The sequence below is a fragment of the Mirounga angustirostris genome, unplaced genomic scaffold (genome assembly GCF_029215605.1).
Source record: "Mirounga angustirostris isolate CCGP_5_RB_7025 unplaced genomic scaffold, mMirAng1.0.hap1 SCAF_5, whole genome shotgun sequence".
Classification (NCBI taxonomy): Eukaryota; Metazoa; Chordata; class Mammalia; order Carnivora; family Phocidae; genus Mirounga; species Mirounga angustirostris.
This window is the reverse complement of record NW_026991713.1, coordinates 17,815,437-17,829,638: the sequence shown is the minus strand read 5'-3', so window position 1 is coordinate 17,829,638 and position 14,202 is coordinate 17,815,437. Positions and strand designations below refer to the sequence as shown.

The 14,202-nt window shown below is 43.7% G+C and overlaps 1 protein-coding gene across 2 annotated transcripts in view; it reads right to left on the bottom strand.

The window, feature by feature from the left end:
• Positions 1-14,202, bottom strand: part of GLT8D2 (glycosyltransferase 8 domain containing 2) — a 35,492-nt gene that overhangs the window by 2,198 nt on the left and 19,092 nt on the right. For both annotated transcript variants that reach the window (XM_045872715.3, XM_045872716.3), the window contains exons 4-9: positions 12,822-12,993; positions 6,536-6,653; positions 5,257-5,341; positions 4,529-4,641; positions 2,305-2,471; positions 996-1,108 (exon numbers count right to left, since the gene is read on the bottom strand). In XM_045872715.3, coding sequence (XP_045728671.1) covers positions 996-1,108; positions 2,305-2,471; positions 4,529-4,641; positions 5,257-5,341; positions 6,536-6,653; positions 12,822-12,993 — 768 coding nt within the window. The remainder of the gene's footprint in view (positions 1-995; positions 1,109-2,304; positions 2,472-4,528; positions 4,642-5,256; positions 5,342-6,535; positions 6,654-12,821; positions 12,994-14,202) is intronic.

Sequence of the window (14,202 nt, the reverse complement as noted above, 5' to 3'; positions counted from 1 at the left end):
AAGGGACATACCACCTTGCAGGTTGTTCTGAGAATTAGAACTAATATTCACCTTTGTCACCAAAACCTAGCTCAGTTCTTTACAGTGTAGAAGGTACTTAGTAAATATACATCCATAAGCCATTGTCTCCAATTCTAAAATAATGCCCAAATGTCTGAAAACAAAAGGATTTTTAATAACTTTTTTGGTAGCAAAACCTAGATCCCACTCAGAGTATTGCATAACATAAATGTATGCATCACATTACCTTTTTAAAATTCAAAAGCTTTCTCATTTCTAAACAGGTCTGGCCCAGTGCTTTTGGCTAAGGGATTGTGGCCATGTGTTTGAACGAATGTGTCTTCTGCGCCAGGCTCTGTGCTAAGCAATTTACATGTATTAGGTAATTTATTCCTTACAAAAACTTTATAAGGTTCTATTAGCTTCAGTTTACAAATGGAGAACTAAGGTACAGAAAGGTTGAATAATTTGCCCAACATAGGTAATAGCAGAGTTGGGATTCCAGTCCATATCGCAGAGCCTGCACTCCTGCCGTGAGGACTGAATAGAAGACTCACATGGTACACAGTCAGGAGTCAACTTTTTAAACGAGAAGTTTCGAGCGATCTAGATGCATCATAAACCATTATGCTAATTCGTTTGGTTTTGCCCACTGCAAGCTACTGCAAGAGGGCAATAAAGGCAAGTGAAAAAGTTCTGACAGTGAAAGTTCTATTGTAACAGTAGGTAATGTTTATTGAGCACATACTCAGTGCTAAGCATGAGTCTAACTGCTTCCCATGAATTCCTAGAAACGCACCTCTCAGGCCATTTTTATCAGCTGCATTTGTAGAATCTGAGCAACAAAGGTTAAATAATGGATGACCTCCAAGATCGCCTGGAGGATCTGAACTGAAGCAGCTGGTGCTATAGCAAACCGCCCCCCCCACCCCCCCACCCCCGGTGCTCACAGACCTGTAAGATGCACATTTGTGTTGTCTCCCTAAAATACTTACCCAGGTGCCTTATGTGCCACAGGGGGTTGATTGCAGAGTATTTCCCATGAAACACAATCAGCATTGGGGACGTGGCTACCCCTCCTCCCAGGGAGCTGCTGTAGAGATTTTCCCTAAGAAATGGAATAGAAGAGCAACATTTGGCCTCGAGCCGCAGAGACTCACATAAAGTAGAACTTACTAATTTTGAAAGATGTAAGACAGTCTCCCACTATATAGTAAGACTATAGTTTTTCATTTTCCCCCAACTTTTTATTTTGAAAATTGTCAGACTTACACAAAATTGTAAGAATACCATGAATTCCCATATAATTTGTCTAGACTCACAGCATAGCATTTTGCCATTTTAATTTTCAGCCTTTTTTTTTTTAAGATTTTATTTATTTATTTGACAGACATAGCGAGAGAGGGGAACACAAGCAAAGGGAGTGGGAGAGGGAGAAGCAGGCTTCCCACGGAGCAGGGAGCCCAATGTGGGGCTTAATTTTCAGCCTTTTTTATGGCAAATACAGAAGATCAAATTCTGATCCTACATTATGTAGAATAACTACTTACAAATTCAAGGTTATGATGGCATTTAAAATACCCGGATAAAAAAGGTGGACAGGAAATAAAACGACACGATAATAGTGGTTGTGTTAGAGGGGTTTTTTTTCTCTATTTTAAAACTTCGATAATGAAAAATGATACATTTTTAAAAATTCAACCTTCAAAAACAAAGTTGAGTTTATAAAATCATTCTTAAAAACGAATCTATGGGGGCACCTGGGTGGCTCAGTCGTTAAGCGTCTGCCTTCGGCTCAGGTCATGATCCCAGGGTCCTGGGATCAAGCCCCGCATCGGGCTCCCAGCTCTGCGGGAAGCCTGCTTCTCCCTCTCCCACTCCCCCTGCTTGTGTTCCCTCTCTCGCTGTCTCTCTCTGTCAAATAAATAAATAAAATCTTAAAAATATATATCTTTAAAAATAAAAAAAAAAACAAACGAATCTATGTAAGAAGGAGATGCCAACTGAGATAAATGATTTTCAGTGGAGAAGGTTCACTAGGCTTCTAGGAGAAGATTTAAAATTACATTATTAATTCATTAGAAAAATGTTTGCATAATAAGATTCTGCAGGATCTCGCTTCTGCTGACATACCGTCTGAGACTAGATTTTCATCTGTTGTCCCCATTCTTTCTCATCAGTGCCTCTGTAAGAAAATCTGATCTAAGATGTCTGTGAAATATTTCTAACCCGAGTTATGCATAGAAAATTAATTGAATAATTCTGTCGCCAAGCATGGAAAATGGTAGAGAGGTTTACACATACTCCACATTTTTTTGCATCCACTTCTCCAGTTGTTTGGTGATGCGCTGGTGCTTCCATTCCGTCATGTTGACCACAATCACACCCGGGTTGAAAGAGCAAGTGCTGGGGCTTATGCCAAGGTCTTTTATAGTCTTCTTCCGGTAGTCCAGATAGCCCATGTATGTATTCTAGAAAGGAACGGGATACGCTTTTGAACAGATCTTTTGTTTCTGAAAAATAGTCATTTTCCTGAAACAACCATGCAGTATTTCTGTGTTTCCTGCTGTGTCCCCAGCCACTTCCTAGCGTCCCCGGCTGGTTTTCTCCCTTCCCCAGCCTCTCTTCCAGCACCTGTTCCTGTCTCTAGCAGTAACTCCCTCGACAGCCTTATCCAGTCTCATAGCTCAAAATGCTATCCGCGTAGCCGGCCCCGACATCTCTGGATTCCCAACTCCTGCCACATCTGCCAACTCTGTCTCCTGGAGGCTTAACAAGGCAGCTCCCCTTACATCCAAACACGGATCCCAGTCCTGTCCCAAACCTGCTTCCCGACAATCTGCTTCACCTCAGTTACTGGCAACTCTATTCTTCCAGATACTTAGGCAAAAAACCCAGGGTCGTTAGGTCCTCCGGCTCCTTCTCATTCACTTTTCATCCAAATCCGTCAGCAAATCCTGTTGGTCTCGTCTTCCAAACTACACTGTCTACACGGCTACCTTCCCGGTCCAGGCTGTCATTACCACTCACAGGATTTCTGCAAGCTCCTCCTAAACTCTTCCTGCTTCCACCCTTTTCAACTCCACTCTGTCTCTGTCACTCATCTGCTCAAAGCCTCTCCAGTGGCTTCCCATCTCACAGTAAAAGCCCGAGTTCCTACAATGGGCTGCCACGCCCTGTGCCCTCTGCCCCCACTGCCATTACCTTTTTAACATCTGTTCTTGCCCCGCTTTCCTCCGCCACACTGATCTCCTTGTTCCTTCCATACAAGAAAGACACACTCCAGCCTCAGGGCCTTTGAACTTGCCATTACCTCTCCTTGGACTGTTTTTCCCCTAGATATCTGCTGAGGTGGTTCCCTCAGTTCTTTCAGGTGCAGGCTCAGCGACACCACCTCAGGGGAGCCTTCCCCGATCACCCAATTTAACAAACAGCCCGCCCTGCACCCTGATCCTCTGTTAAATACTTTGTTTACTGTCTCTTCCCACCAAAATGTAAGCTCCACAAAGGCAGGAATTTGAGTTTTGTTTACTGTCTCACTGGTACCTAAAACAGTGTCAGGCACACAGGGAGTTGCTGAATGGGAGTGACATGAGGCAGGACATACTGTCTCACCTGCACGGGCTGTCCTAACCCACCTCGGTGTGATGCTCGAAGGTAACAGGGAAATAATGGAAACACTTGAGCAAATTCTGGGCACCAGGCAGTTCTGGGAACTTTGCACACATTACCCCATTAATTGCACGCAGTCCCTTTCCATGGATTAACTAATTTAATTCTCACAATAACTCTACAAGGGAAGTACTCTTCCTCTGTTGAACAACTGAGGGAGAAGATGATTGGTAAGTAACTGGCCCAGGGTTACAAACCTACTAAGTGACAGAGCCGAGCTTTTGACCGATTCGGGGGTGGCCTGAAAGCCGACGCCTCAAAGTGTGTCACATCTCTATTGTCACACATATAAAATTATTTCCTGGAACTTTTTTTTGGAGAACAGCATTTGATTTTTAACACCACCTTGTATTTTAAAGCCATCCTTTTGGCTTCAGTATTCCATATAGGTTCAACTTTCCTCATTTCCTCCAGGGTAAGGAGCTCTTTACCCTTGAGGAAAATCAGTATTTTCCTCCATTGAAAGGGGATGGGGGAAAGCGATGATCACAACTCTGAAAACAGAACCCAAAGTTCAGGGAGTCTCTTACAGTAAACCGACATCTCGGACAGAGAGTGTGGTTCCAGCCACCTACAGAACAAGGGTCCCTTCTGGAGCATTACTGCAGGCTGGAACTTGGGCATCATGTTACAAAAACAGAACAAAACAGGTACTATTGTTGCCGTGTTTCAGACAAGGAGAGCGGGACTTGCAGGGTTATCTTGCCCCAGCCTTGGTACGCACAGAGCTGGGGTGGAGCGGGCAGCCAGGCCCCTCCCGGGCAGGGTTCTCCCGGGTTAGATTATCGTGAGCTGTGGGGAAGGGAAGGGAGGAGAGCAGCAGGGCGAAGGCAGGACCTCCGAGCAGCAAGCCCACCTGCAGCCCCACAAATCTGTTCATGTCCTGAGCCGAGGGCAAATCGCAGTCACCCGAGAAAGCTGCCGCGTGGCCCAGGGCCAAGGTGGTGTCATAGAGTTCTTGGATATCACCTGAATTTAGAAACACCAGGAGTTAAAATATTATAGCATTTGTTTTAGAGCCAGAGAGAGCCTTAGAATGTCAAACAGTCCCCGGCTTTGCTGTAGAGGAAAAGTATGTGATCCCAATTTCAAGTGGCCTGGTGATTGACTTAATAACCTAGCTGGTCTCCGTTCAGAAAGCCACTTGATGGTAAGCTCGGATCGGCACTGGGCCGATTTCTTTACTTCTGTTGCCATGTAGCTTCCACACCTGTGCTCATCTTATTTGAACATGGGAGACAGAAAGCAACACTGAAACACCCAAACTTAGCTCACTTCTCAGAATGTCATCAGGGAGACTTTATTGCCCTACATTCTAGGGATGCAGAGAAAGGGAAGGCTACTAGGTTTCTTATTGCTGACTTTGACAGCGTGGCTCTCAGAAGGTCAGCTGGACTGTCCAGGGAAGTGAGAATCCACCCCTGTTTTCAAACTATTCCCACACTTACAACACTACTATTCTCCCCACTTGAATACACAAGTCAAAATCACTGGGCGCTTAGCTATTTGGAAAATGAAGAAGGGAAGTCGTTCTACTTATCCGCTGCTCCTTTTCCGAGGGTTCTTGGCAGTCAGCGAGTATACCTTGCACAATGACGTCATCGTCCAAATAGATGACTTTCTCATGTCGATGGATAAGCAGAGGGAGATAAAATCGAACAAAGTTCAGCTGTTAAAACAACAAAAGAAGCGATGGTGGGGAGGAGGCTTGTGGCTCCGCGTCTCCCAGCGCCGGAGCGGTGGCTCTGACCTTGGCCTCAGCTCAGCTCCGGGTGCGGAGCAAGATACGACGCGCCGCGGAGATGCCTCACCGCCGCGTCCCGGTGCGCAGGGACGGGGGCCCGGGGCCGCAACCAGCGCTGGCAGATCAGCGCCCTCTTGGTCCGAACCCCCAGCTGCCCACACGGAGACGGGACGCCTGCCCCTCTGTGAGCCGCTACAGCGGGGCTCACAGGCTTCCTTCCTGGGCAGTCTTTCAGGCCACGAATTGCCTGCTCTCCTCTACACCGGCAATTTGACTGCTGTCAACTCAATCAGCCCCACGCGCGCGCCCACGGACGCACACGGGCACGAGGCGTCCCAGCCGCAAGTTCAACCTCTTAGCTCCTCGGACCAGAAAAAAGTCAGACAGGCAGGAGCGGAGGGTGGGAGTCAAACAGTTTGATTAGCCGCACCACTTAATCCAAAATCCCATCTCAGCTCACGCTCTGATAATAAATATAAGGAACTGGGAAAAGATCACGTCATCGAAGGGCTCAGAATTCAGTACATTTTCGAGGATGGATTTCAGTAACAGCTCTATGTAGAGGGTGGCTACATTTTCTGTGAACCCGCCATCAACCCTACTTTTTATGCAAGAAAGAGTCCCTTTTGTAAGAACGCTTGCAGTAAAATACCTTAAGATTCCCAATGCTAGGGAAAACAGTGGATGTCTCCTGCAAATATCTTAGTTGATCCTATGAGGTATATAATCAACCATGCTACTGTTTTTCCTTAGCTACTGGGATACTCAGCTAAATTTAATGTCCAATTGCAGTACACACAACAGCCTGTGGCTTGGGAATATTTTTTCCAGGCCTCACTATTTGGCCCCTACCCCCACCCCCTACAGGCATATTCACACACAGAAATGCATCCCACATTTTCTTACGCTTCATTTCTTCTTTAATAGCTTCATTATATTTATGTAAACCATTTTAAATCCTTCTGGAGCAGGTGGCTTATAAATTATAAATAAGCAGAGCTTGGTGGAGAGCTAACACTGCTTCAGAAATATTCCATCCGCATCCCAGTGGCCAGTGCTCCACACTGAGCAAGGGCCTCACCAAAGACTGTCCCCAGCACGTGCGTGTTTCCTACTCACAGGCTGGAGCAGTTCAGGCCTCGATGAATCTGGTCTGATCTTCCCTTTGAGGACTATAGGGTTGAATTCCAGGACTTTAAAGTTTATTTCCCTTAGTTTAGAATGTTCGATCCATTTTCTAAAGAGATGACAAAAACACACACACACACACACAAAGAAAGCTCTAGTTATACACCTCCAACCTTTCTTCACTTTGCCTATGGCTTCAGAGTCAATCTGTTGCCTCCTTAGAAAGTTAAGAATAAAATGTGTAAACCTTAGAGTTTAGTCTATAATAATCTTTCTGATTTTTTTTTCTCTATCTGGTCTGGCCTCAACTCTTTCCTCTTTTTTTCCTTTAATTTGCATAACTCTGCAAAGGAAATGAAGCAAAATAGTAATAACCAAATATCTCCCCAGATCCTCATAATCTCCACAGGAAACTGGAAGAACAAAAATGTTCCTGCCATGGGCTAACAGATTTATCAAGTTATGAAGCAGGACATTCTGAATCTTCTACTCAAGGGAAGTAATTCTTACTCTGCTGTTTGGACGCCAAGGATGATTTGAAGTTATCCTCGTCCCTCAGTCTCTGTCTCTCACTGTTCCCCACCTGTCCTCGCTTCCCACCTTCTCCTCCTCCTTGTCCCCACCCTCTGCCCTCATGTTCTCTCAGTCTTACACAATGTATGACTATCTTTTATCCAAACGATAATACAATTCTTGGTAGAAATGATCTCAAAATACGATTGTCACTGACTAAAGCGTTTGTTGTTGCTCAAAAATCAACAAAAGAGTTGATCTTCTGAATAACATTGAGATCTGCAAAATTTGAACCATAAAAGCCTGTCATTTACACAACGTTATATGTTAATTATAGCTCAATAAATCCGGAGGGGGGTAGAAGTCATGTTAACAATGGCAATAGACTCATGCATGCACATCTAAGTGGCCAAGAAATGTGGGGAAAACAGTGCTCAAACTCATTAGAAATAAAAGGATCTCAAGTTAAACCACAGTGAGATAGCCTTGGACACCCGTCTGAATGGCAAAGTTAAAAAGACTGACCATCCCACGTCGGGGTGGTAGTTGTTACATGGGTATGTTTACTTTGTGATGACTCACTAAGCTGTACACAGGATTTAGGCAATATTCCGTTTTTGTATTATACTTCAATGAAAAGAGGGTTTTTTGTTTTTAATTATTTAAAACAGGGGGGTAGTGGGCTACACAACCAAGAGCTGGGAGACAGTTCCTGCTCAGCCCTGGAGCTCATGCCTTTTGTTCAAATACAAACCCTTGCTCAGAACATACTACACATGCTACCGTTTGGGGTTTGGTTATCCGGTTTTCATACCCACGGATAATGACAGGGCTGTTAACAGTAGGCTAAGGGAACAATCTCCAATAATAAATGATAAGAAGAGTGAGAAATGAGAGAGAAAATCTAGAACATAAACATAAGCCCTCAAAACCCACAGGAGCCAAGGACCATTTAGATTAGGAGCAAGTGTCTTCCATATCTCAGTACCTCCTAATAATGCTAGGACTTAAAAATCTAATTGTAAAAGTCATACATAGATACATTCTCTGAGAGCCTGGCTAGCTCAGTTGGAAGAGCATACAACTCTTCATCTTGGGGTCATGAGTTCAAGCCCCACATTGGTGGTAGAGATTACTAAGATAAATAAACTGAAGAAAAATAAATTCTTTCTTCCTTTTTTTATTTTATTTATTTATTTGAGGGAGAGAACAAGTGAGAGAGAGCACAAACGGGGGAAGGGGCAGAGGAAGAGGGAGAAGCAGGCTTCCTGCTGAGCAAGGAACCCAACACGGGGTGATCCCAGGACCCTTGGATCATGACCTGAGCTGAAGGCAGACACTTAACTGACTGAGCCACCCGGGTGCCCCATTCTCCTTCCGAATAATGGAAATAACACTTGAAATACCTTGAACTTCCCTTCATCACTGCTCTCCCCAGTCCCTCCATCCTCCCCAGAGGTGGCCACTGTTAACAGATGGAGATCTTTTAGGTCTTCTTCTTTACAGAAACACATATACGTACATGTACACATTTATAGTTTGGGTTGTTTTTAAGATTTTTAAAAAAGATTTTATTTATTTATTTGACAGAGAGCACAAGCAGGGACATGGCAGGCAGACGGAGGGGGAAAGCAGGCTCCCCACTGAACAGACAGTCCCACATGAGGCTTGATCCCAGGACCCTGGGATCATGACCTGAGCCAAAGGCAGACGCTTAACCAACTGAGCCACCCAGGCACCCCTCTTTTTCCTTAAGATTTTATTTTTAAGTAATCTCTACACCCAATGTGGGGCTCGAGCTCACAACCCTGAGATCAAGAGTCGCATGCTCTACCAACCAAGCCAGCCAGGCGCCCCTGTTTTTTTTTTATTATTATTATTTTTAAAGCTATAAACTGAATGTTTTTGTCCCCCGTCCCCAAATTCATATGTTGAAATCTAATCCCCAGTGTGATGGCATTTGGAGGTGTGGCCTTCAGAAGGTGATCAGGTCCTGAGGGTGGAGCCCTCATGAACGGGATTAGTGCCCTTATGAAAGAGACCCCAGTGAAATCTCATACCCCTTCCACCATGGGAGGACACAACAAAAATGCACCCCTCTATGAACCAGCTAGCAGGCCCTTACCAGACATGGAATTGGCTGGGACCTAGATCTTGGGCTTCACAGCCTCCAGAACTGAGAGAAATACATTTCTATTTTTATAAGCCACCCAGTCTGGGGCTTTCTGTTATAGCAGCCTGAATGGATAAGACATTCGTAAAATGGATTATACCATGTAAGATGTATGGCAATGTGCATCTTCCACTTAACAATATGCCTCGAAGATCTTCTTTGTCAGTATACCCACATGGCCTTCTTTCTCTCTCTCTCTTTTTTTTTTTTAATTTTATTTATTTGACAGAGAGAGCACAAGCAGAGGGAGAGAGAGGGAGAAGCAGGTTTTCTGCTGAGCAAGGAGCCTGATGTGGGACTCAATCCCAGGACCCTGGGATCATGACCTGGGCTGAAGGCAGCCTCTTAACCGACTGAGCCACCCAGGCGTCCCACCTTCTTTCTCTTTTAATAGCTGGATCATATTCCATAGTTCATTTCAATATTCTTCTATTGATGGACATTTAAGCAGTTAGCAATTTTTTTGCTATTTCATATAATGCTGAAATTAACACTGTTGTACCTATATTTTGGTAGTATGTATTAGAATTGCTGTAACAGGGGCGCCTGGGTGGCTCAGTTGGTTAAGCGACTGCCTTCGGCTCAGGTCATGATCCCAGGGTCCTGGGATCGAGTCCCACATCGGGCTCCCGGCTCAGCAGGAAGCCTGCTTCTCCCTCTCCCACTCCCCGTGCTTGTGTTCCTGCTCTTGCTGTCTCTGTCTCTGTCAAATAAATAAATAAAATCTTTAAAAAAAAAAAGAATTGCTGTAACAGATTCCTAGTAGTGGAAATGGTATGGTGAGTCAAACTATATATGCATACAACATTTTTTAAAAATTTAAATTCTAGTTAGTTAACATACAGTGTAATATTATTTTCAGGTGTACAATATAGTGATTCAACACTTTCATAGAACACCAGTGTTCATCATGACAAGTGCACTCCTTAATCCCCATCTCCTGTTTCACCCATCCCCTCACCCACCTCCCCTCTGGGAACCAGCAGTTTGTTCTTTATAGTTAAGAGTCTGTTTCTTGGGGCACGTGGGTGGCTCAATTGGTTAAGCAACTGCCTTCGGCTCAGGTCATGATCCCGGAGTCCCGGGATCAAGTCCCACATCGGGCTCCCTGCTCAGCAGGGAGTCTGCTTCTCCCTCTAACCCTCCTCCCTCTCATGCTCTCTGTCTCTCATTCTCTCTCTCGCAAATAAATAAAATCTTAAAAAAAAAAAAATTAAAAAAAAAAGAGTCTGTTTCTTGCTTTGTCTCTCTCCCTTTTTTCCTTTGCTCATTTTTTTTGTTTCTTACATTCCACATATGAGTGAGATCATATGGTATTTGTCTTTCTCCAACTGACTTATTTCACTTAGCATAATACAATCGAGCTCCATCCACATCATTGCAAATGGCAAGATGCCATTCTTTTTTATGGCTGAATAATACTCCATTGTATATACACACCACATTTTCTTTATCCATTCATCTATCCAAGGACACTTGGGCTGCTTCCTTGATTTGGCTATTGTAAATAGGCTACTATAAATGTAGGAGTGCATGTATCACATTGAGTTAGTGTTTTTGTATTTTGGGGGTAAATACCCACTAGTGCAATTCCTGGACTGTAGGGTAATTTTATTTCTAACTTTTTGAGGAACCTCCATACTGTCTCCCACAGTGCTGCAGCAGTTCTATGGATATCAAATTTTATTAGACATTGCCATATTGCTCTTTCAAAATGCTTTACCAATTTACAAAGTGTACATTGTTTAAATAAAGAATGAGCATGGGGCGCCTGGGTGGCTCAGTCGTTAAGCATCTGCCTTCGGCTCGGTCGTGATCCCAGGGTCCTGGGATCGAGTCCCACATCGGGCTCCCTGCTCGGCAGGAAGCCTGCTTCTCCCTCTCCCGCTCCCCCTGCTTGTGTTCCTGCTCTCGCTCTCTCTCTGTCAAATAAATAAAAAATAAAAAAAAAAATAAAGAATGAGCATGTCCATTTTCTTGCAGTGGATATTGTTGTCCTATTTAATTTTTTACCATCTCGATGACTGCAAAATTATATGTCATTGTCATTTTAATTTGCATTTCCCTGTGAGTAACACAGAATACCGTTTCATGTTTGTTGACCGTTTGTATTTTTTCTTCTATGAATTATTTGTTTGTATTCTATTTGTTTGTATTTCTATTTTTCTACTAGATGTTTATATGCTTAAAAATTTTTTGTGAGAATTCTTTTTATACTTTGGATAGTAATCCTTCATCTATAATACATGTTGAAAATATTTTGCCTCATTTATTGTATGATTAATTTCACTTACAGTATTTTTCATCATTTAAAAATGTTTAGGGGCACCTGGGTGGCTCAGTCAGTTAAGCATCTGCCTTCAGCTCAGGTCATGATCCCAGATCGAGGCCCTCTTCTGGCTCCCTGCTCAGCAGGGAGTCCGTTTCTCCCTCTCCCTCTGCCCCTCCTCCAGTTCATGCGCTCTCTCTCTCTCTCTCTCAATAAATAAATTAATGCAATCTTTAAAATAAATAAATAAAGTCTTTGTTAATTCCAACATCTGGGTTCTTTTAAATAAATAAATAAATAAATAAGTTTTTAAATGTTATGCAGTAAAATCTGTCCATTTTTTTCCTTATGGTTTTGGGACTCACAGAGTCATTTTCCATAACAAAATTATATAATTATCCTGCATTTTTATAATACTTTAAAATTTGATTTTCTGTTTATTTCTTTTAAATCCATTTCCAACTTATTTTTTTAGTGTGTTGTGTGATAGGAAACAGATGGCTTTGCAGTTCAAAAATTATAATAATGGGGGGCGCCCGGGTGGCTCAGTTGTTAAGTGTCTGCCTTCGCTCAGGTCATGGTCCCAGAGTCCTGGGATCGAGCCCCACATCGGGCTCCCTGCTCCGTGGGAAGCCTGCTTCTCCCTCTCCTGCTCCCCCTGCTTCTGTTCCCTCTCTCACTGTGTCTCTTTCTGTCTAATAAAGAAATAAAAAAATCTTTATAAAAAAATTATAATAATGGGGTGCCTGGGTGGCTCAGTCAGTTAGGCATCTGCCTTTGGCTCAGGTCATGATCCCAGGGTTCTGGGATCAAGCTCAGCGTCCATCTCCCTGCTCAGGGGGGAGCCTGCTTCTCCCTCTCCTGCCCCTCCCCCCTGCTTTTGCTCGCTCTCTCTCTTTCTCACTCTATCGCAAATAAATAAATAAATTCTTTAAAAAATTATAATTAGTGATGATTCTGGGTCATATTAAAATGATACTATATTACTATCCTTCCAGGTTAAGAAAGCAGAGAAAAGAGAAACCATTTTAGAAAGAAAGCCTTCCACATAACCTGCTTAAGGACTGCAATTCTTTGGTTCATTAGCCAATTCACTTCAGCAGAACGATGCCTTGCCCAACCAGATTAATGAGGCTTTGCTGCAACTTCCTTAGCGAGGCAACACATTCGTCAGGTCACCAAGTAAACCTCAGGTCATCCTCTCATTAATTCAAATGACATGTATCAAACCCAAAACATAGGGAAATCCATTTAAGGAAAGATAAGAAAGATGAAAAAAAAAAAAAAGTAGAAAACTCCAAAGTCTACAGTGCACAAATTACCGGATTCGAGACAGAGTGTTCCGGAGCCCAACGACGTAGAACAGAATGTTGGCATCAGTGTTGCTGTAGATGCTGTTGATGGCAGCCATGGTGGCACCCATTCTCCCTGCCGCGGCACAAATCACCACAGGAATCTCCTCCTCCATTTCCTCAGGAGGCTCGGAGTCATCCTCTGGAAGCATCAAAATCAGTGTCTTTGAGAACATGAAGGAATTTCACAGTAGGGCCAGGTGTCTTCCACACTCCTGGGGAAGACAGCATAGTGCAGAAGAGACCCCAGCTGTTCTCCAACACCAGGCTCTTCCTCTCTTAGAAAGAGAACACTGGAATTTTAGCTGGCACACAGCCAACCACGATTCTCAGACTCCCTCGCAAGTCTGTGTGATCAAGTTCTGACCAGTGGGAGGTTAGTGCAGGTATGTGTGCGGCTACTGGGTTTGCCTTTAAAAGCAATGTGCTGGCCTCCCCTCTTCCTTTCCCCTTCCCGTTGTCTGGAATGGGGATATGATGACAGGACTCAGGGCAGCCATCTTGGGCCCCAAGAAGGAAGCTACTTGGGGAGGACACCAAAACCCTAGGAGAGAAGGAATCTTGATCTGGATGATGGTAGAAAGGAAGGACGCATCACACTTTTACCTTGAGAGAGAAAATAAACCTCTGTTTTGCTTCAGCACTATTATTTTGGAGCTTTCTTACAGAAGCCAATCAGATAGCCTAACACAGATACACAGTTGAAAAATATGTGAAGAACTGAAAGCCTCATTCGATTCGACAGTTCCTCAGCTCCTCAACTCTTTCCTAAACTGGGATATTTATCCTGCCTGGGCTGCTATGAAATCTACTGCTTGTGATCTTCCTTCTCTTACCCACCCTCTAGTCAGGTGTCTGGAAATTTGACAGCAAGAGAAAGGAGGTACATGAAAGAGCATGACTAATGTACAGGATGAGTAATTGATTGTTCTCTTGAGCTGTGGCTGTGGTATAAAATACTGGTGATGTAACATCATATTCTGGCACCACAATATGGTTTTCCAGGATGAAGGATAATAATTATCAGTATGTAGAGTACCCACAATCAGATGCCCTTCTGGTTTTTACTTAAAGCTCGCTCTCTCTTTACAGATACTTTTTGCAAAATACCACTCAGATGCAGGGCAGTTCTAGCTGATATTTAATCCAACAAATATAGATTAAACTAACTACCAGGACCTGTGCTTTGTATAACTTAAGGAACATGGAAGGGTCTACCGCTTCTCCTCCTATGTCTCTTCACAGGCTGGCCACCACACTGGACATGTGTACCACGAGACTAAGTTTGTTTCCACAGTATCTTTACTGACATGAGAGAATGCTCATAATACAATGTTAAGGGGGAAAATAA